This window comes from Gymnoscopelus braueri (assembly GCF_963280865.1).
Source record: "Gymnoscopelus braueri genome assembly, chromosome: 19".
Classification (NCBI taxonomy): Eukaryota; Metazoa; Chordata; class Actinopteri; order Myctophiformes; family Myctophidae; genus Gymnoscopelus; species Gymnoscopelus braueri.
Window position 1 is genome coordinate 32,319,005 of NC_137621.1, and position 21,713 is coordinate 32,340,717.

General features: G+C 40.5%; 2 protein-coding genes across 6 annotated transcripts in view; one reads left to right on the plus strand and one right to left on the minus strand.

Annotated features, from left to right (window-relative positions):
- Window positions 1–6: 6 nt before the first annotated feature.
- On the minus strand, window positions 7–3,939 carry LOC308074341 (lysophosphatidylserine lipase ABHD12-like). 2 transcript variants are annotated; one of them, XM_080413756.1, is made up of 12 exons: window positions 3,833–3,939; window positions 3,236–3,338; window positions 2,436–2,555; window positions 2,229–2,259; window positions 2,079–2,124; window positions 1,771–1,900; window positions 1,578–1,615; window positions 1,227–1,306; window positions 879–961; window positions 591–669; window positions 248–381; window positions 7–144 (listed from the first exon to the last, which is right to left on the minus strand). In XM_080413756.1, exons 1-12 carry the CDS (start codon window positions 3,843–3,845, stop codon window positions 117–119), a joined length of 885 nt encoding a protein of 294 aa, XP_080269882.1. In that variant the 5' UTR covers window positions 3,846–3,939; the 3' UTR covers window positions 7–116. The 2 variants fall into 2 exon arrangements, with proteins under 2 accessions (XP_080269882.1, XP_080269881.1); XM_080413755.1 differs by having other exon boundaries at window positions 3,717–3,939.
- A 2,456-nt stretch (window positions 3,940–6,395) lies between these two features.
- The window catches only part of nin (ninein (GSK3B interacting protein)), a 31,786-nt gene continuing 16,468 nt past the window's right edge, over window positions 6,396–21,713 (plus strand). For all 4 annotated transcript variants that reach the window (XM_080414890.1, XM_080414892.1, XM_080414891.1 and 1 more), the window contains exons 1-15: window positions 6,396–6,643; window positions 10,614–10,826; window positions 12,078–12,174; window positions 12,672–12,844; window positions 16,678–16,723; window positions 17,192–17,367; window positions 17,553–17,699; window positions 17,919–18,086; window positions 18,656–18,792; window positions 19,664–19,804; window positions 19,989–20,163; window positions 20,299–20,409; window positions 20,605–20,694; window positions 21,111–21,246; window positions 21,473–21,594. In XM_080414890.1, the coding sequence (XP_080271016.1) occupies window positions 10,635–10,826; window positions 12,078–12,174; window positions 12,672–12,844; window positions 16,678–16,723; window positions 17,192–17,367; window positions 17,553–17,699; window positions 17,919–18,086; window positions 18,656–18,792; window positions 19,664–19,804; window positions 19,989–20,163; window positions 20,299–20,409; window positions 20,605–20,694; window positions 21,111–21,246; window positions 21,473–21,594 (1,911 nt within the window). In that variant the 5' untranslated portion in view covers window positions 6,396–6,643; window positions 10,614–10,634. The remainder of the gene's footprint in view (window positions 6,644–10,613; window positions 10,827–12,077; window positions 12,175–12,671; window positions 12,845–16,677; window positions 16,724–17,191; window positions 17,368–17,552; window positions 17,700–17,918; window positions 18,087–18,655; window positions 18,793–19,663; window positions 19,805–19,988; window positions 20,164–20,298; window positions 20,410–20,604; window positions 20,695–21,110; window positions 21,247–21,472; window positions 21,595–21,713) is intronic.

A 21,713-nucleotide genomic window follows, 5' to 3' on the forward strand; every position in this document is an offset into this window, starting at 1 on the left:
ACGGTTTTCAGGAGAAGTACTATGCAACGTGAGCTTCACAACATCCCGTTTGTCATATTTCAGCTACATGAGAGACAAACACTGCCAGACAGATACCATTCTCTTGAAATGGAAGTTCATCCTTCCAGGTTCTGCAAAAATTCCCTGTAGTGACGGGCAAAAAGAAAATAGTAACATAAATTATTAATACTACTCTACTGAGGTACATGTTAAATGTAAATAGAAATGGTCTTGATCAGTAACTTACTTGACTACAGTCAACAGATTGGGATCCAGGTAGATGTTGTTGTGTGAATATTTATGACTTGCACTGTAGGACACCATTTGAACATGATCCTTTACATCACGTTCTTTTTGGGCCTGCAGTGATATTTGGTATAGCTGGGGACACAAATGCAAAGGAATGTAATCGCTAATTTATACTGAATTGTATGATTTGCAATCCCCCTACACAGCCAGCCATGATGAATGTACTTACTTCATGTAGATAAAGACATCCATTACAATTACATGATGCAAGTTACTTAGAAAACTACTAGGTACAAAACGTAATCAAATTATTTTTTTGTGTACAAATTCATATATACTACCTTCTGTCCCATGTGATGGGGAACAACATCATCATCTTCTGCATGTAGCAGCAGGAGTGGACTGTACAAAGTCATTAAACTGTACAGAAATAGAGGAAAGACATGTTTTCAATAATGGACATAGATGGATTTGACAAAAAAACTGAACACAGCATGTTCATAAAGCTGTAATATCCATTCAGCAACATCATTGTCTTAATTGTGACCTACAGTATTACCCTATAGGATATTTGTCCCGCAGGTCAACTGTGCAATCAGATATGGATAATTTTATCATAAAATACTTACTTTTTATCATTAGCCAATACTATGTTATTCATTTCTAAGATGTTCCAAATCAGGCTCTCGAAACCTGGAAGGAACATGTACAGCTGAAAAGAAGGTAGATATTGTTAACAAGTATTTATGTAGTGATATACAAATACTTGCAGAATATAAAAGGAATAAACTTGATCCCTTTCAAGAAACAAAAGTGAAATAGTCATGTCTGTGTTTGCAGACAGTCAGTTTGTACAAGCTGCTCTTTTGAAAAGCGGAAATGAAGACATCTGTGTTTTAGTGCAGTAATACAGTGAATTGGTAAATAGCCTGAGGGCTGCAGACAGAAAAACAAAGAATGCCACAGAAATATTTCACCTTACAGGCAGGATGGTTGGTTACAACTTCCCCAATTCTTGTGAATGGGGCTTCAAGAATTATAGCATCAACAAGTGACCCTATATGAAAGGAAATGGTGAGACACATGTTCATACATTGCATGAATAATCAATTACCCTGAAAAATCAGGAAGCAAAGAATACAGACTAGATAATGCATTTTGTACCCTGGAGCTTTATTCTATAGTGGAGTTTTCTCTTTTAAGTATTGAAGTGCACTTTTAACCAAAATGTTCCATTATGTTGATGAAATGTTTTTTTCTTTGTTAGTTTGTTTCAGTTGTTGCAAACACTTAATAGTTGTATCTGCCTTTAAGAAACACAAGCTCACCATGTTCTTGTACTTTCAGTGCAGTATTGGTTGCCACCCTGCAGACAAAATAAATCTGATAATGAGTATGATGATGAATGATGACTAATTTAATTACCTTTCCAACTTTTGTATATTTACTATTCATTGGTATGAATGGTAGGCAATAATTAATTAACTTCTCAACAAAAATAACTAGAAGACATGCACTCACCCAGTACCAAGGGAATGTCCCCACAGACAGACCGGACCACCTCTGCTGTGTTGCTTTGCCCACTGGTACAGGTAGAGGGCATCAGTGGTCAGGCCAGCCTCACTGGGTTCCCCACTGGAATCACCAAAACCTTCGAAATAATTAATTAGGACCCCTCAGAATCATGACTTGTGATGACAGCATCAAATTCTACCAGGACTGCCGATAGATACATGTGTATGCCTGCGTATGTATAAATTCCACTTTGATCACATTCTCAAAGTGTAACTGTGCTCCTGTTACGTATCAAAGTTAGAACAAGTATTTACCTCTATAGTCTAAAGAGAGCACGTGATAACCTGCAGCACTTAATTTCTGCAAAAAAAATGCATAAAAAGACAAATTATCATTTACCCAACACATTATCAAAAATGTAATGACATTTAATCATGAAACTTGTGTTAAATTTAAAATCACACCTTCACCAGCTCTACTCTGTGATATATCGCCCTATAAATAAGGACAATGACAAAATCAACACAAACAACAGAACATTTGCATGACCCATGCATCTCCATGAGTGTGGTGTCTATGGATAAACCCAGGGTGTTGAGGCATCATGCAATACCCACTAGACACTATTAGAAATCTATTCAAGGGTCTCTTTTCTTCCATGCTGGTCCCACCTGGTTCCCAAGTTGCCATGGAGATAGATAATAACAGGTTGGCCATCTCCCAGCGCCTCCCTGTACCACTCTGGGCCTTTCTCCGCGGCCTCTTCCCATTGGCTGATGGGAAGTGTATGCCTAAGAGAGACAAATGGAGAGAGAGTGAGGAGTGGCTTTGTAGCTCAGTACACAGTAAAATATTTAGTGACAATTTAACACAGTGTACAAATTGAACCAAATGGTCCATTTGTACTCTCTCTATGAGTTAAATGATTACTAAGGATTTGACTGTGTACTATAGCTAAAACGTGGAAATAACAATGCCAGTAAGGGTCTCTGTTCCCACAAAGGCTTGAAAAACCCACAGGTTAAAGCATCCACCACCAAATATATAATGTGTAGTGAGGCATAGATACACAGTAAAATCCTCAGTGCTAAATGGACCCAGTCCATTTGGGTCAATTTTTACACCCTCTGTGTTCAAAACCATGATATTATGATCTGACAGTTTACAGTTTACAGTTTAGACATTTAGCAGACGCTCTTAATCCAGAGCGACATAATACATCATAATACATCAATAATACATCAAATGCATAGAAATAGTAATCTATGAATAAAGTAATACATAAGTAAACCAATAATCTAATAATAACGAATACATACGTAAACAAATAACCTATCATCAGCCTACATTGAAACTATACACACTATAGGATGCCAGGTCAACAATGACCTGGCATCTGTCTACATAACATGCTATCTAAGTTACATTTGAGCCTTTCCATAATCCTGCAAGGTCGTCAAGGCTAACTGACCATACACCAACTGAGACACCCTCCTCAGTGGTAAGGTAGAGGTTGCATGTGTGGTTCAGTATCTTCTCAGGCTGGCCAAGGTCAACAAAGACAGGAAACCTCACTGTGGACAGAATAAAATAAAAGCTAATAAAAGAAAGCACATCAAAGCCAAATCAAATTCTACTTTTCTATGGTATGTGCAGATCTTCTGTGCAAGCACATTTTCAATTGCACGTTGGTTTGATTACATTTATTTTCATAAGATTAAGAGAGTAACACTGTTGTCAGCCAACACAACAGAATGATTCAGAATCATGGCCAGAGATAGCCATGGTTCACATGAGGCTTATGACAGTCATGTTTCAGGGCTAGGCCAGAGAATGATTCATGCAACCAACTCATGATTCATGCGGTCTATTTAAACATTGTGAGCCTAGTATATAGGTTGATATGTCTACTTTGTATTGTTAAATGACACTGACAGAAAAACAGAGCTTACACAGGTGGCAATATATGATATGTCCCAGTATCCACGGAAACAGGTAGAGAAGAACAGGAACAGAAACATAGACGGTAGTCAGATATATAATGGCCCGCTTCATTCTTTACACCGACCAAAACGTTTCATCAACCAAGAAATCTGTCCTGTTGTCCAAAGATCTCGTCTGTTTTGAGAGAGAGAGAGACTAGACTGTGGCTGTGCTGAGTTCTCTTCCTGTAAACATGAACGTGACCGAGTGAAATCAGGTCACACTTTTCCCTCTGCAGCAACTGGCTCGAGTCATATTCATATCATGACAGTCATGGGTGAACTTCAACCTGGTGTTTGCTTTTTCTCCATTTACAGCCCGTACATCTATATAAACGTTCAAATTTCAAATATAAAGTGCTTACCCCATGGCTACGGATGTTAAAATAATGTTCGGGCCCACAGAAATACCCGTATCTTTTGTATTGTTTAATAAAAAGCATTTTAATCCGATCGGTGGCCATTTTCCCCGTACTTCCTCCTTGATTTCAAGCTCGTGCCCTATCGGTTGGGAGCTGTACTGCACTCTGATACATTATAACTAGGAGAAAATGGCCACCGATCGGATTACATGCTTTTTATTTAACAATAAGGAAGATACTTCTGCGGGCCCGTACAGAATTACAACATCCATGGCCATGGGTTAAGCACTTTATATTTGACATCTGAACGTTTATGTAGATGTACGGGACGTAAATGGAGAAAGTGCAAACACCAGGTTGAAGTTCATCCATGACGGTCGTGACAGACGTCCGTCGTGTGATTCATGGCTAATTCAACACAATGTTTCATCATAATTACCCAAACAAAACAAACCCTGCAATACTAATATACATTTTATTAAGGGCAGACGTTGTTTCGACATAAGTCAGGACTTCAGTATCAAAAAGAAACAGCTTGATAACCATACGACTTCCTCATAAGAAAGAGAAAATAACTTCTCAAACCGGAAGTGTGACGTCACTATAACCAAGCAGTCAAGTTTAACGGGAGTCCGGAGGGGAAAAAAAGAAGAAGAAAAAAGAAAAAACGGGAGTCCGGAGAGAACTGGGCACTCGAGAGAACCCGGCCCATTTGTAATCTCTCATGAACAATGAGGTGCATTGTTGTTAGCATTCAGTGTACAACATTTATAGGACCAGAGCTAAAGAAGACCCTGTGTCCAGAATACACAATACATAGGCTAACAGTAAACAGACACAGACAGACAGACAGACAGACAGACAGACAGACAGACAGACTGTGACAGTATTTGCTACATTCCTCAGCTCAAATAAATTACATATTTGGAAAATAATTTATGTGCTTGATGACGTAGTACACAAATGGCATTGGAACATACTCTTTGTGTTGTAACTTCCAAAATATGTGGTGGGAAAAAGGAAATTTCACTATCTATTTAAACCCCTCCAATGACTCCTGGGGTCCCCGGACCCCAATTGATGCTTGAGAACCACCACTGCCATTTTATTGAATCGAGATGCAGAAATGTGAAGACATGTCATCTTTATCTCATTATTTATTTAGTTGACTTCGAACCACAGGGCTGGTTTCTGGGACCCTAATAGTTCTGGAACTTCTGGCCCAAGGCCCTAGAAGGAGTTCGTGGACCAGAGCTAGGACCCTAGTAGTTCTAGTTGACGCCACTCTAGGGCCCAGAGAGAGCAGTGGTGTAAAGTAACTAAGTACATGTACTCATACTGTACTTAAGTACAATTTTGATGTATTTTTTACTTTGGTGGAGTATTTCCAATTTTCAATACTTTTATTTCACTACATCTCAGAGACAAATATTGTACTTTTACTCCACTACAATTATTTGAAAACTTTAGTAACTAGTTACTTTGCAGATATAAATAATACTATATTATAAAACATGCATTAACCACTTTAGCCCTATTTTATACTATACATAGGCTATTTGAAAATAGCCGATCTACAAGCTCACAATGCGTCACATTGTGCGTTGCTATTTTCAAACATTTTAGTACTTTTACTTTTCACTTACTTTACATTTTGAAGGTCTTCTATTCGTAACAGAGTATTTTTATATTATTATATTTATATCTATATTTATTAGTAAAATATCTGAGCTTCCACCGCTGCTAGAGCATTGGTTCTCAAAGTGGGGTCCGGGGACCCCCAGGGGTCCTTGAGGGAGTTCCAGGGGGTCCCCAGCTAATTGATAGATTAGGCACCAAATGGATCCTTATGGGTCTGTAACTCTGAGAGTGTACAAATGGAACCAAATGGACCCGATTTGTACACTCTCAGAGTTAAATTGACATAGATTTTACAATATAAATTGCGGTCCAAGTGATAGAAATGCCATTAAATGGGGGTCTGTGTAGCCCTAATGCATGTCAAACTGGGGGTCCTTGAAATTAAAATGGTTGAAAATCACTGCTAGCGCCGTAAAAAATCTTCTCTTATGGGGGTCCCTGGCATATCTTTTGAAATGGGGTTCTGCGGGCAAATAAGTGTCAATTTGGGGGTCCTTGACATGAAAAAGTTTGAGAACCACTGTGCTAGAGACTGAGAGAGTGGAGTCTGTTGGACACGCTATGGAATGGACAGTGGCCACTACAAGAAGTCAGGCTCCTGCTCGCACCGCCCCTTCCTCCAAGAGCTTTTCAAAACCCGCTACAAGATGCAGCAGCAGCATCAGCGGACTCCACAAAGCCGTTATCGAACATTAATAGCAACAACAACGGTGTGTTTCCATCCATCCAGGAACATCTGATCTATATCGGAACTAATTACTGACTTTCTGGAGTGGATTCCTGCAAGGGACTCGCGACATTAGGCTATTATGGAGAAAATATAAAACTTTTCAAAACCCTGGTCCCTCAACATTTCAGGCAGAAAACGGGAACATTACACTTCCAGAGAGTTCGGTGAGTGTTTATTATCTATTCTTAACTAACCATATTTCTTTACTTGCAGAATGTCTTTTTGCTCGTCATTGGGTTCAAAGTGGATAGGAGGATGTGAACAGTTAGTAAGCTCGGCTGTCTTCCCTCCAGCCATGCCGCTTTTACTGTGTGCCAGCAGGATAATTAGCCTGCATGGAGCCCATTACTTTCACATGGATGTTCTGATTAGTTTATTATACCAGTGGTTCTCAAACTTTTTTTCATGTCAAGGACCAGGACCCCCAAAATGATATGTATTTGGCTGCGGACCCCCGTCTCAAAAATATTTTGTGCCATGGACTTTTCAAAAATGGCAGATCTACAAGCTCATAGCGCGTCACGAACGTGTATATCTCCTATTTCTGAATAGCCAAAGTATAAAATCTGTTTTTTTATGGATTTAGCTTGGTACCCCCCCAAGGACCCCACTTTGAGAACCAATGGTTTATACTTATAGACTATAAGTATAAACCACTATAAGTTATAGTAGGTCTACTTTAAGAACCACTTTTTCATTCATTAAATAGGCTACTGATGTAGAGTTTTCTAATCTGCAGTCAGTGTTGTACTTTGTAGACCTGCATTGATTTTGACAACATGCTGTAAACGGTCAGTGACTACAGTGATCACATGTTACATTGTGACTTCTTATATGATATGTGACAATGTGCATCATCAAAACCTATTCACGTGATTCCCTGTAATGCAGCTCCCTTTGGTGGCAAATGATATGGCAATGGTGTGTAGCCTATAAATGTGTTATAGGCTATTGATGGATATGGATGACATATTCTCGATTCTTGATATTCATGTCAAGGATGACATCTCTCATTCATGTCAATATTATATTATTAAGACATTTTGCATCTAACACACAATGCAGTTTTATGGAAAGACTCCTGGTATATTTAAGATGTCTCTAACATGAATCTACAGTTCAGTCGGGCACCTGGTAGGAATGATTGTGATGAATCGTTGTGATAAATGCACAATCATAAGTGAATGTTGGACTTGCAGCAGGTGTCAGGATTAACCTCTTCCTCTTGACCTGTTCTGTCCTGATTCTAAGCGACAGCTGTCATTCCACTGTGGTGGCTGCACCAAGACAGCCAATTGACTGAATGAAAAGCAGAAACAATTGGTATCAAGTAACTGCAGTGATGTAACATTTGGGATAAACAAGTGTCATTTTGATTCCCTGCTGAACTGATAGATTTCAAACATTTCTCAAGGAAGCAAGAAAGGGGAAGGGAAATGTTCATTAAGGAACTATTTCTTGTGTGTTGCAATTTGCACAATGTGAGATAAGTGCTGAAAAAATAGTGAAAATGTAGCCTTTAGAAATGTGCAAATCCCCAAACACCTCACTCTGTGTTTTAAGTCATGTTTTGAGTTTATTTTCCCAGATTTGTTATTTCTTATTCGTTCCTTCAGAAGACTCAACTTAGTGTTTCATAGTTATAGATCATTAGGCTATGTTTTAAAGCCTGTTGCACTGCTGAGACGTGAAGCTCTGTGCATTTGATTATTTGTTGAAATGTGCAGATGCAGAATACTGATTACTCTCTGCCCATTGTCCACGTTGAATGAGCACCCCAAGTCTGGGGTGTGGTGGGGGGACACCTGACGCAACACTGAGCGATGGCCACGTCACTGACAAAGAGCAGCTGTTAAAGCAGGGAGGAAAGAGATGGGTGCTTTGATTATAGAATTTAGAAGCAAAATAGCAAAGAAAATACATAAATCTGTAAGCGGCTGTAGTGCTGCTCTCATACTGCAGCTGCTAGGATTATTGAAATAATGCTTTTTGGAGTTAATTAAAAAATGCTGTTGAGGAATATCAACCTTTACGTTGCAAAGGTGGCAAAATGCACAAATCATAATATTATTGATGCAGTTGTCAGTGAGTTAATCAAGTGAATGAAGTGGGGAACATGTTAGTGTTCAAATTACAAAGGTAGCATAATCTTGAAAGTAGATTATTTGTAATTACTATAAATGATATGCCATACTGTCTGTAGGGAAGTACACTGTAAAATATAGCCTGACAATTCAGAAATATCCTCTTAAACTCTCTGCAACAAAGCAGCACCTTCTGTGACATTGCTATTTCCAGTCATGTTTATTTAGGCTATATGTATGCCTACCAGGTATAGTGAGTTATGTCATTGCCAAAGTTGGCAAAAAGCCTTCCCTAAAAAGTAGTTGAGCTGACCTTTGCATAATGCAAACACTCTCATCACTCTTAAAAGAGATTAACCTCTTAAGTCATTACGCAGGTCTTTCAAAGTATTTCCACCATGGTGTGAGACAGTAATGACTAATTCTATTCTGGCAAAATAAAGAAAACGATTTGCAATCTACACTGCTAGTGTGTATATAAGTTAACATTACAAAACCAGAAATGCCAGAAATGAAACTTGTTATTTGATTATCTATGCATGTACACGCCCACAGCAAATATTGATGTTGTGACGCAGTTTTGTCTTATAGGTTAAGTATTTATACCCATTTGGTCACAGAAGTGCAAAAGCAACCAGTACGTCAGTGTGTGGATGATGTACAGTGTCCAGATTTTTATGGTATGGCACTGGCCCATCTAGAAGAGGGTCTGTGAGTCTGTCGGGGGGCTAATCTCTGAAACTGCTTATGCTTATGCATGCCTGTAGGCCAAGGAAGTAACTCTGCCAAGTTTTGTATTTCTTGAAATATGTAACTTTTAAAAACTAATATTATTAATGGATGTCAATGGCAGTCACATTGGGGTGAAACCTTGCCCATATATGGAGATAGTACTGCTGATGACATACGACCGATGTCACAGACTGACCACATGAATTCAGACATCCACATGGAAGCCACGCCGTTATTTGACTCAGTCTTGTTCATGTACAGTATACTGGGGCCTCATGATCCCATGGTGACATACGCCCATCTGTAACTGATGCTGTCACTCAATGTTGGCATAGGTGGCTCATACTTACTTCTCAAACAAAAATTTGTCACAACTGTAATGTTGTCACTGGGGTCAGTGGCATAGAGCCAGCCCTAGACAATATTCTCTGATGCTAGAATGATCATAAGAGAAAATCTTCGGATAGATGGATAAATACTTTGGCTGCATGTTATAGTTGGAGAAATGTTTGTGTCTGTGAGTCTGAGGGGGTGGCATATTATTAAAGTAATGCCTGATTTATAATTTACTTTTCGAGCCTTGTCACACACCGAAAATGGTAGGATCTACAAGCTCACAACACGTAGCATCATCACAACATGTGAGCGTGTAGATCGGCTATTTTTGGTATACGACACCGGAACCATATCTGGCACCAAGCAATTAACCAGATTGTCTTTTTTCCACCCAGGCAGTTTCTGCTTTATCTGACAGTGAGTAGAGAGACAAGAAAGGCAGGAGAGAGAGGGGATGTCAAGTACCAAAGGGCCTTGGGTCAGATTCAAACCCCGGTCAGCTGCGGCAGGGACTTAGACTTGATATGGTACATGCTATACCAGGTGAGCCACCAGGGTGCCCCTCAACCTCATTGTCTAATCGTACTAACTAATTGGATTAGAGAAAGCCTCCCCACTCGCTCCGTTCTAAGTAATGCCACTGCAATGCAATGTGGTAGTACAGTAGATCAAACACTCAGTGCCCGTCACAGATAAGGGTGCCCCAAGGAACTTGATATGGACATTTCTATCCTGCTTGTAAGTGCCTTGCTTTATTATTACCTGTGATTGGATGTGTCTGTTAGCTGTGGAATTGACTCTTGCTTTACATGTTGTCTTTAGTATGATTTAATTAGTATGATTCCAAGGTCAGCGACCTTGGAATTTAAGCTTTCTTTATTTTGAACTCAACATAAGTCACAAGCTAGGCTTTACAATGAAACAACTAAAATCTGTCTAAAACAGGCTATCATTCACTCTTTATCATGTTATTCATGTTCAGGGCAGGGTGCTGTCCTGGGGGATGGATGACGCCCAGGAGCAGGACCAGTATGAGGAGCGCCTAAAAGAAGTTTTTAACGGTTTCGATGCCAGCGGCACTGGGTCACTCTCCCCAGAGGAGCTGTCTGACCTCTGCCAGTCCCTTCACCTGGGCGATGCCACCCCTGCCCTTCTCCAGGCCCTGATCCAGAATGAAGACCACCTCACTGGCAGGGTAAGACTAAGACCAAAGCTCTGCAAAGCACTGTCAGCATGGTTACTGTTTTTGTTTTGTTGATGTTTTAATATGATTGTTTTTCTGTACTACGGTTGTTCCTTGTTGAATCTGACATCACACGGTCATAAATGATTAATTGTGCAGCTCTCCTCATCTAAACACATTGCGAAACTGTGCTGAAAGTTGTCTGTCCCTGCGCCATTTACGTACAAAATCATGTACGTAAATGGTCCATTGCAGCCTTTGAACTAAAATAGTTTGCTCAAAGAGAATATTTGCTCATTGTTACGTTTCATATTTCAACATGTGAATGTGACTGTGTGCAGGGTCTTCATTGTGTCCTGAATTTGGCAGAGACCCATGTTAGCCACTCCAGCTCTTAGGTCTTTGTTGCTCCGGGTCTTTGTGTCTCCAGGATTTCGGTGCTTTGTTAGCCATCGTGTTGAGGAGTGAAATTGTGCCCCATCATCCCTCATCACAGGTGTCTGTCGTCAAGACAACCAGGCCTGCAACTGGCCATTCACTGATGCATTTCTTTGAGGGCACTTCACATCATTTTCCCCCCCCTTTTACTAATATGGGAGAATTTTGGAAACTCTATACAAATGGACTTAAGTGTATGTTCAGAGCGTTGTACATGTACTGGAGCTTTTATAACAGATCTTAGATATCGTCTTTCAGTGGAGGGATGCACTATATTCAAAAAGGCTAAACTACAAACCTCAGGATCGGTATCTCTCTGTCTGCAAGCGTGCGTATGGATGGATGTCTATTGTCTCTGCCTTGGCCTCTGCCTTGGCCTCCACGCGGGGTTGGTTTGGGGTTGTTAATGTTAGGAAAGGGACAGTGATCTTCTTGCTTGGACTGTCGACATCCAACAATGAAGTCAAAAAGAGTAAACCCCCACCAAAATCCAGCAGCCGCCAACCTTGACGCACAAAGAAAATCTCCATATTCAGGGTTAACAGCTGTTGCTTCTTGAGAAGTGTGACCTTCCCTCCCCTCTCCGCCTCCCCCTGCTGGATAACCCCCACCCAGACGCTCAGGGACACCCAGCCTCCACCCTTCATCCAGGGGGATTGCATCCAATGTTAGGAATTTGAAGGATTTTATTATTCCTTTAATCCTAGTTATGTTTTGCTTTGCTGCACATACCAAAATTCAGCAATGTAATAATTATGTCCAATGAATCCTCTCATTCATGATGGTTATGAAAGTTAAATGTACAAACATTTATTTTCCTTACAGGTAGACTTTGACCAGTTCAAGAATGCACTGATTGTGGTTTTGTCGCCGAGTATCGAAGCGCCCCAACCGAAACAGGAAGAAGACTTGCCTAAACCAGGTAAGGTGCAGTGGTCCATACTCAACAAATTACATTGAATCCTGTATTTATACAACATCTGGTACTATGTATACCTGGAAAAAAGCACAGAGCAAGAAGTCATAGGCTTAATCCTGTCTATAACTCATGGCACTTTCAGTTTAATTTGACTTTGGGGAGGTGTTATCCACTCAACATGTCATCCAAGATGAGAAGGCTTATTGTGAAGGCTGAACTGGTGGAACAGCTACCACGCTGATTCAGCCGTAAATCTATATACTGAGGCACAGAGCCAGAAGCTCAGGCCCAAAACCAATTGAATTAAGCGGCTGGTTACACCGTCATGGTTGTGACTGGCTTTTGTTTGACATTCCAAAGACAAAGAGCATATTGAGGCATATTGAGGTTTTTGTATGTATTTGTTTGTTTAATGGACTTAGATTCTGAGAAGTTTTCTTAGGATTCCTTTAGGATTTCCTTAAGAGACTCATTGTCATTCCATTTAATTTCGTTTTTAGATTCGCCTGTGATTCAGCCAAAGTTTGTAAAGGGCAGTAAGCGTTATGGCCGCCGGTCCACCCCAGAATTCATAGAGCCTGTTTCAGACTTCACTGAGGTCACCAACGTCAACCCCGCGCAAGGAGAGGAGGATCCGGAAGAGGACTATTCTGCTGTTCCTAGGAAGCGAGAGGTGGGCTCAGCTCAGACTATTGATATCGTTTTGCCAGAACCATACTACTAACAACACATACAACGAATGGATGTTGTCTTTTTCTCCTGCTGGCCTTGCATGTAGTCTATTTCTCAGCAAGCCCCAGGCTCTGTTATTCTTAGCTAATCAGCTTAGTGTTATACACAGGACAGCTCTTAAAATATAAAGTATACACAGTCCCAACAAGCCAGGTTTCACCTGGCTCTTTGCATGCTAATTGTAGAACAGTGCTCTCACTTATGCTGCCTTCCTGTGCTGTAAATAAATCATTAACATCATCACTGTTTCAAATCCTTTAGGTAATTAACCCTGAACCAAGGTGTTCAATGTTTAAGGTCGCCCATAGAGCAGCACACAGTCTGTTTCTATCCTACTTTATATACAGACAGTCATATCCATCATGATAACATTTCAAGGAGTAATGTTACAGTTGGGATGCCAGTGGTACAGTGATTCTTTTTTTTTTAAATATATTTTTGGGGGCTTTTTTTATGCCTTTATTGATAGTATTTTGTGGAGACAGACAGGAAACAAGGAGAGAGAGATGGGGAGTGACACGCAGAAAAGGTCATCGGGATCGGGATTCGAACCCGCGACACGCCGTCAGGCTGCATTAGAGCCTATATGTGGTATGCGCCTGGACCGCTAGGCCAACGGGCGCCCTGTGTTATAGTGATTATGTCAGTTTGGTTGGGATGCCAGTGGTACAGTGATTATGTCAGTTTGGTTGGGATGCCAGTGGTACAGTGATTATGTCAGTTTGGTTGGGATGCCAGTGGTATAGTGATTATGTCAGTTTGGTTGGGATGCCAGTGGTACAGTGATTATGTCAGTTTGGTTGGGATGCCAGTGGTACAGTGATTATGTCAGTTTGGTTGGGATGCCAGCAATCTGGGAACCCATCGCCAAATAAAAAAGGAAAAACAGCGCCCTCTGCTGTTTTTTACTCTTTCACTTGGCTCTGGGGGGTGCTCAATGTAGCACCCGTGCGCAAGGAAACCGGGGTTTTGGTCTGCCTTCAGCCTTTCACTTCCGGTGGTGCGACTATGTTTTCATTCCCACTAACAATATTTCTACACGGAACACTAACACCACTTCTCCCAGAGAACATGGATCGTTTTGGTTATAAGCCCACTTGTTTCTATGATGAAAGAGCAAGTTAAAATGTGAATATCTTTCCGTGGTTTTGTCTGCTCCGAGGACGCTATTGTTAAATGAGTTTCCGTTTGTTTTCAGTGGGAAGCGAGAGCACAGACAGTAAATCCCGCCCACTTCATTTGATTGGGTAAAGCGCGGCCTGCTTCCTGATCTGAAGGCACGCCCACTTATAGGCCAGTGCGTACACGTTATGACGAACCCCCCCGACAGATTCAAGCGGAGAGCAGAATCTGTTCTTGAGAGATTAGGATGCCAGTGGTACAGTGATTATGTCAGTTTGGTTGGGATGCCAGTGGTACAGTGATTAAGTCAGTTTAACGTACCATGGTGGTATTGTGTATTTACTAAGTGCCATGGTGTTACTTGGTGAACTTTGATCATCATGTGTGTACCCTTGGCCCTGTTGCGGTGGTCAAGGCAACAGTGCAGCGTTTTATATCAATTCTCATCGTCGTGTCCAGGTAGGCCATATCATTTAAACGATAAGGACTGAGGGAGGGAAGCAGGTAATGGAAGAAGTGTCTGTATAATTGAGACTATGGTTGTTGACCGCACATCTCCTGTTCTTGCAATGATGAAGGCTAACATGTTTGTTTTTTTGTTGTACCTATACAAGTTCTGTTTTCAGTATTACAATTGAGACCTGCAGTATATTTACTTTAAACGCCAGGCATTTAGGGGGTTTCAATGCCTCGATAACGGACACATGATAAGAAAGGACCACACCTGTGAACGTTTAGGTTATGAATCTCCCAGATCACCGTAGCACCTTGTTAAGACTACTATATTAAGTACCTAGCTTGCTTGACACATGTTTCCATCAGCTTAAATGTGATGTTTCTGTGCAAGGTGTGTAAGCACGCTACAGTGGTGAATCTGATCATGCACTGCTGAGCTCTCTGCATGGTGTCTCTGTTCAGCTTGATCTCCAAGGTCCTTTTCTTGGATAATCCTGCTCTCACTGCTGGTGGAGAGTGGAGACAGCGAGACACTCCGTTGTTTAACCTTTAAGGTTTATGTCCTCTTGGCCCATTTTACACACCCATGTTTGTGTGGTTGTACAACAGAAATTAGGGTGGGGAAATAACAGTAGTCAAATACTGGTAAACATTTTCTGTTGCTGGTTATTTTGCCCATTAGACTAGACACTTTGGCACCTAACCAGCCACCAGCCATCACTTCTATTGTGTTTGAAACACATAACTGGCTGGTGGAATAGTGGAAGGGCAGGTGCATTTTTGGAAGTATCTGCCATTGTGGACTGAAGAATAAAGGTTCTCTTGCAGCGACACAGGCCAATGACTGAAGTCTTTACCCATTGAAAGGTCAGTGTTTGAATGGTATGCTGCATCGAGTCAGGATTAATGGTGGTCAACAAAAGTAACCAACTGGTCAGAGAAACGGGGGTCTACGTATGTGGATGGATGTGTTGGTATTATGTGTCCGTCATCTCCTGCCCTTCATTCCACCTGCCACACACACACACACACACACACACCCTCTACCCCAGATGTGAACCAAAGCAAACGCTATTTGGAGGCACTGAAATGAAGCGTGTCTTGGTATTGACAAATCAAGGCTGGGTTAAACAATGTGCGGCCCATGGGACCAGCAGATGGGGATGGGTCAGGGGGCTCTGCCATGGAGACAAGAGGCATGAGGAGGGGCATTGCATCGGAGGGGGCTAGTCAAGGAGTCTGACGGAAACACAATGAGCAGCCACCCCACGCCCTCCTAGATGCCTATACACTCTACAGCCTCTAGTCTAGAATAGACCCATCTGTTCACCCCCCCCCCCCCCCCAAACAATGGATTCCTCTACGCTGATACTGACCCATTGCATCACAGTGGGTCACACCCCACTAAACTACTCCCTATTTTCATGTTTACTTTACTTTTTTTATTTATTTGTTTCCGGTACGGTGCACATTAATGAACATTTCAATCAATAAACATGATATTTGAGACGTTTATTTTAAATACTGTTTTTTTTTTTCATACAAAGTCAAAACGACGACATCTCCAAAAATCTTGTCAGGATGAAGAATATCCATGCATTCCTGTCTTCTTTTTTTATTTTTTTATCCCCCTCTCTTTCTATCAGCTCTGACCTTTTTTATACGTGTATGTATAAGTATATGAAACCACAATTCACATTAAATAAATACTTTTTTCTTCAACAACCATGATTTATTTAATCAGAATTGCGGCATCATTAGCAACCAACACAACAGAACATAAAGAGAAGTGTGTGTCTTTCACACATTTTAATTGTCCATTATATTCACCAGTCCCAGTTTTGACCGCTCCGCTCACCCTCCTTGGGGCCCGTGCCATCACAATAGCTCGCTTGTGCTTTTTGTCTGAGTCTGAGACCCCAGCACCACCCCTAATGCTCTCACCCGTGGCCAATTTAAAAACATGTTTGATTTTATAAACAGCTGACTACCAGCCACATGAGAAACCATTTTGCCTGTATTGTTTATTTCTGCTGAAGTGATTCAAAGTTTGTCACTTAAATCTTGGAACAAAATAATTATGTATTTTGTTTGACCTGATGTCATTTTGGTAGTCTACAAGTTTCTTTCAAGACATTTGTAATAAAGACTCTTATCCTCAACATTATTTTCTCATATTTCATCTCATTTTCATAGCGCTGGAATGCTCTGGAAACAAACACAGAGGAATATGAAGCAGAAGGTATGTCAGACTTGTGTTCCAAAAATGTGTGTGTGTGTGTGTGTGTGTGTGTGAGATTAAACAAACCTTACTGTATTTCCCAAAATATCACCAACATCAATATTGCAAACAAGCAATTCAGAGTATATGTAACAAAGAAGCCAAAGCCATAGTGTCTGGACAAAATTCCATAGATTATTCCAGTAGTAATTATTATAGAAACTAATCCATACCTAGTTATGTGCGTAGACTACGCACCAAAAGACAGATGAGGACAGACAGAAGGAAGGACGGACAGACAGCGGTTTCCTCATTTTATAGTAGGATGGTACCAAAACAACATTGTTTTTTAATAAAGATTATATTTAGATGTTGTTGCTTTATTTGGACGGTGTAGCGAGACAGGAAAATAAATGTGGGATTATCCAGTCAGAATCAAACTAGGGATGTTACGATTATATGATCGACTCTCTCACCCTGTGTGTACAGGCCAGATGCATCTCTGGAATCCTGATGAACCGAGCACTCCTAGGGGTTCCATCGTGCCTCTGTCGGAGCAATTCGAGGGTAGGATACGGGAAGCCTGTGACAAGCTGGCTCTGCCATGGGACGGATGTGCAAGTCACAATGAACTGCTTGGTCTCTGTGATCACTTGGGGCTGGAGGTGAGCAGTTAAAAGGTTTCTCAGACCTACAGTATAGGGGGAATTATTTAAAAAGGAATTGTCTTCATGCTTAGAAAAGTGCTAAATGTGACGGATATCTTCTCGCAAAAAAAAATTAATGTAAAGCAAACATTAATTTCAAATGTTTAAGTGTTAAAGGTCAAATCTTTGAAACTGGATAACAGGTAACTGGTGATGTAGTCCAGAGTCTGAGTGGAGATGGAGCCATGACTGTTCAGGAGTTTGTTACCAGGGTGGTGAGTCACAGTACACCACTCACACCTTCAGCCTCAACGTCTTACCGACAGTTTAAAAGACTCCACTCAACACAGGTAAGCTCCTACTGTATTTATATAATATAATGATACAAACATTTCAGATCAAACCATTATTCCTTATTGTGTATTGTAGACAAGTATTGTAACAGACACCCTTGTGTTAACTAGTGTCAAACCATATTGAATTGGGCTTTTCTTTACTATTTACATGTGCAAACTCATCCTTTATCCATGTTATATTTTGAGTTCACTGAGAGATTCTTCCAATTGCAGCCCTTTGATGAGGTAGGACGCAGGACTGTCACTTCCTCAGCCATGACGGGTACCATAGGCATGCGTCTCTTCTCCACACTGGATGATGGGACTGGCTACATACCCGTCGAATACATCCTAGATGCCTGGATGGAGGAGGGCATCGAAAACAGTACTGAAATCCTGCAGGTACTGCATACTCTTGTATATTTAGAATTAGTTTATTGGCACATTGAAAAGGAAACTTGGACAATATTTAACCTGAAATCCTACTGTTCTAATGGACGTGAAAATCTTGACATAACCCTTCCCCATGTGTTCTGTGTTGAGACGAGCTCATTATTTAAAGGGGTAGTTCACCCCCAAAATAACTTTTTTTCTATGTATTCCTCACCACCTGGAGCCTTGAATTCATAGATATTTTTTTGTTTTTGTCACATTCCTAAGCCAATAATTTGATTATAATAAATGTGTCCCCATTGATTCCGGTAGGAGACACAAATGCATTTGTGTCTCCTACCGGAATCAATGGGGCTAAATTTATTATAATCAAATAATAAAGGAAGGAATGCGACAAAAACAAAAAAATATCCATGAATTCAAGGCTCCATGGGGTGAGTAATCCATAGAAAAAAAGTTATTTTGGGGGTGAACTACCCCTTTAAGGTAAAAGAAAAAAGTATGGGACTTAGGAAAATGAAAAAAGGAAACCAAACCATAATACAACCAAGATAACAAATTTCTGTATTTGTGTGTAGGCCTTGGATTTCAGCTTGGATGGAAAACTGAACCTCTGTGAGCTAACCATGGCCCTGGAGAATGAACTGCTTGTTACGAAGAATGGGATTCACCAGGCAGCACTGGCAAGCTTCAAAGCAGAGATAAGGCATCTCCTGTGAGTACAAGAGTCAGAGCGTTTCTTTTTTTTTAATGATCCATTGTTGTTAGAATATTTACAAACGGAACATGAAAAGACTATGGACAAATAGCATGCAGAAAATAAAATAATTACATAGCAAAATAAGAGCATACAGTATTTTATAGTATTTGATCTCAGACATCTTAGTGGGGATTGTAATCAAATAGTAGGTGATTATATTAACTCTTTCACTGCCAGACTTATTTCTGGCCGCGTTTGCCCCCCCTTGCCTTCTAACAGCATGTGAATATACCATTTATATACCATGTGCGTCGCCCAGAGAAAAATGTTCCAACCGGGACATCCCCTTCTCTTGCAGCAGCATGTTGAAAATAGGATGTCTCGCGAAATATAGGGGAACAAAGTCAACTGAACTCAAGGTAGAGCCGTTTTAATTAAAAAGTTAAACGGGAAGTGGACAGAGGCGGAAATCTTCGGATGACGTTATTTCCGGATCCGGTTGAGTGGAAAGTGAAACTGATCACTCGGGTGATAGAGAACAGCGCAATCTTTTATAAAATGATTAAAAAACTAAAAGCTGTCATAAGTCGTCCTTGGCAGTGTGGGCGTTTGGATGATGTCTCGTCATAAGTCGTCTTTGGCAGTATATTAGTTAAATGACAGCCATGGCCAGTGAGCTGTGGAAATGTACCATATTGTAGGGCAAAATATGTCATGAGAGTACCGTACTATGAATATACTGTATGTTCACTACATTTGTATTTATCATCATGACAACTTTAAAATACCCTAAAAGCAATTATTTCTTTATTCTAGCTCACACATGATTGCCTATTCACATATTTCTGTTTATAAACTCTTAGTTCCTTGTTGTGTTACTTCTCAGTGAGCGTGTAGACCGAGAACTCAGGGAGAAAGAGAAGATTCGTTCTGACTTGGAGAAAGCAGAGAAGCTGAAGAGTCAGCTGGCAGCTGAGGTGGATGAGCACCACTCTGCCATTGAGCGCATGAATAACCTCAATCTCAGGTAACTCTCTCTCCATTGTAAAATATGTGTGTGTGCTGCTCAACGTGCAAGGCAAATTTAAGTAAGAAAATGTTTTCCCTTACAGCTTTGTAGTGGTTTTTACTATTATTTACTACTTTGATGCACAATGTATAGTGTTTTAGATGACTGCAGGTATTGTACTTTTGTGTGTGTGTGTCTACAGGAAACTGGAGCAGGACCACAAGGAGAAGGTAGCAGTGGTGAGGTCAGAGCTGATCAAAGAGATGGATCAGATTCAGCAGCAGGCTGGCATGCAGCGTGAGGAACTGGAGGCAGAGATGGAGAAGATCAGGGGGGATGAAACCTTCCTCAGAGACCACCTCTCCATATCTGTGAAGGTAAAGTTTTTTGGTTGCATTTTTGGCTAAATCAAATCGAACAATTGCTAATTAAGTATGTACTTTTATATACATAACCTACAAGTCCTTCAACTTGAAAGTGTTGATTTTGATGTCATGGTTTCCTGCTTTCAGGAAAATAGACGTGTCGAAATGGAGCTGCTGGACAGCACTGAGAAACTAGTGGAGGCACATAATCAAATCGCTAAACTCCAGGAACACTTGGATAAAATTGTCAAGGAAAAGGTACCACATGGTATTGACTGTGCATATATAAATATTAATTCATGGCTATACAGTAGGCCTATGTTGTGTTTTGTATGTGGGTATATTATGTTCTTGGAATATCCTCTCTCTTAATGGTCCTTCTTAAAGTGCAAGATCCACTGATCACACTCAATTTTTGTCTCACTAAATTGTGAATCATCTTCTGTTCTTCAGTTTGGGGACTTGGACCCAGGCAGCGCAGACTTCCTCCTCCAGGAGGAACGTATCAAACAGTTACGCAGCAGCTATGAGACGCAATGCAGAGTAATTATAATCATTCCACCTAAAGATTACTTTTCTCCAAATGATGCTTATTTTTACAACTATATATATATATTGAAAATATTTAAAATATATATTAATTAATTAGAGATAAATTAAAAGAAATGGTGGAAACCTTGCACGTTCAAAACCGTTCCTTTTTTTAAATAGTGAGAATAGCTCATCTACATGGCCAGTCTTGGCCGTGTAGATCTGCTATCATCACTACTTTTGTGTGACACTCTTGTATGAAGTAGGGCATTAATGTAAAAAACATAAAACGTTGAAAAAAGGAGATGCAAGGTTTTTGCACGACAGCGACGATGTGTATATACATAACCTGTACATGAGAGATAATCACATTTGCATAAGGGTATACAGTACATATACAGTACATGACGGCATGACTTGTTTGGTAGGAACTGCAAGATCGTATTGATGAGTTGCAATCAGAGCTGCAGGAGTTCCACAGTCTTGGCCGTGTTCCTCAGCTGTGTAGCAAACCCCTCTCAGAAGAGTTGGAAAGCAAGAGCCCTGGCATGGAGTCAGACCCAGGTAGTCCTCATTGTTTACATCATAAAAGAAGTGCTGTACAAAGTACATAATGATATCCTAATTATTTATATATACGCACACATACATACATACATACATGCATCATGCATGCATACAATAAAATGATAAATATGTTGTGTTATATGACGTTTGCATAGAACATATTCTGCCTATACTAGTACTACTGTACCTCATTCTAACTGCTATATGTGTGATTTATTTGCAGGTCTAGGCTCAGAGGATGGACAGCCATTTAACATGACACTCGAGGCAGAACTAATGCTAGAGCATCTAAAGGAGCAGCATCTTAGGGAGGTGAAGGATCTCAGGGCTCAGTTGGAAATCAAGGCAAGTCTATTGGGTCCATCATAGTGTTTTTCTGCGGATTTCTCAACATACGCTCATCAGTGATAAAAACAACATAACTAATACTCCTATGGAAATTAAATGTCACTGATTATATTTGA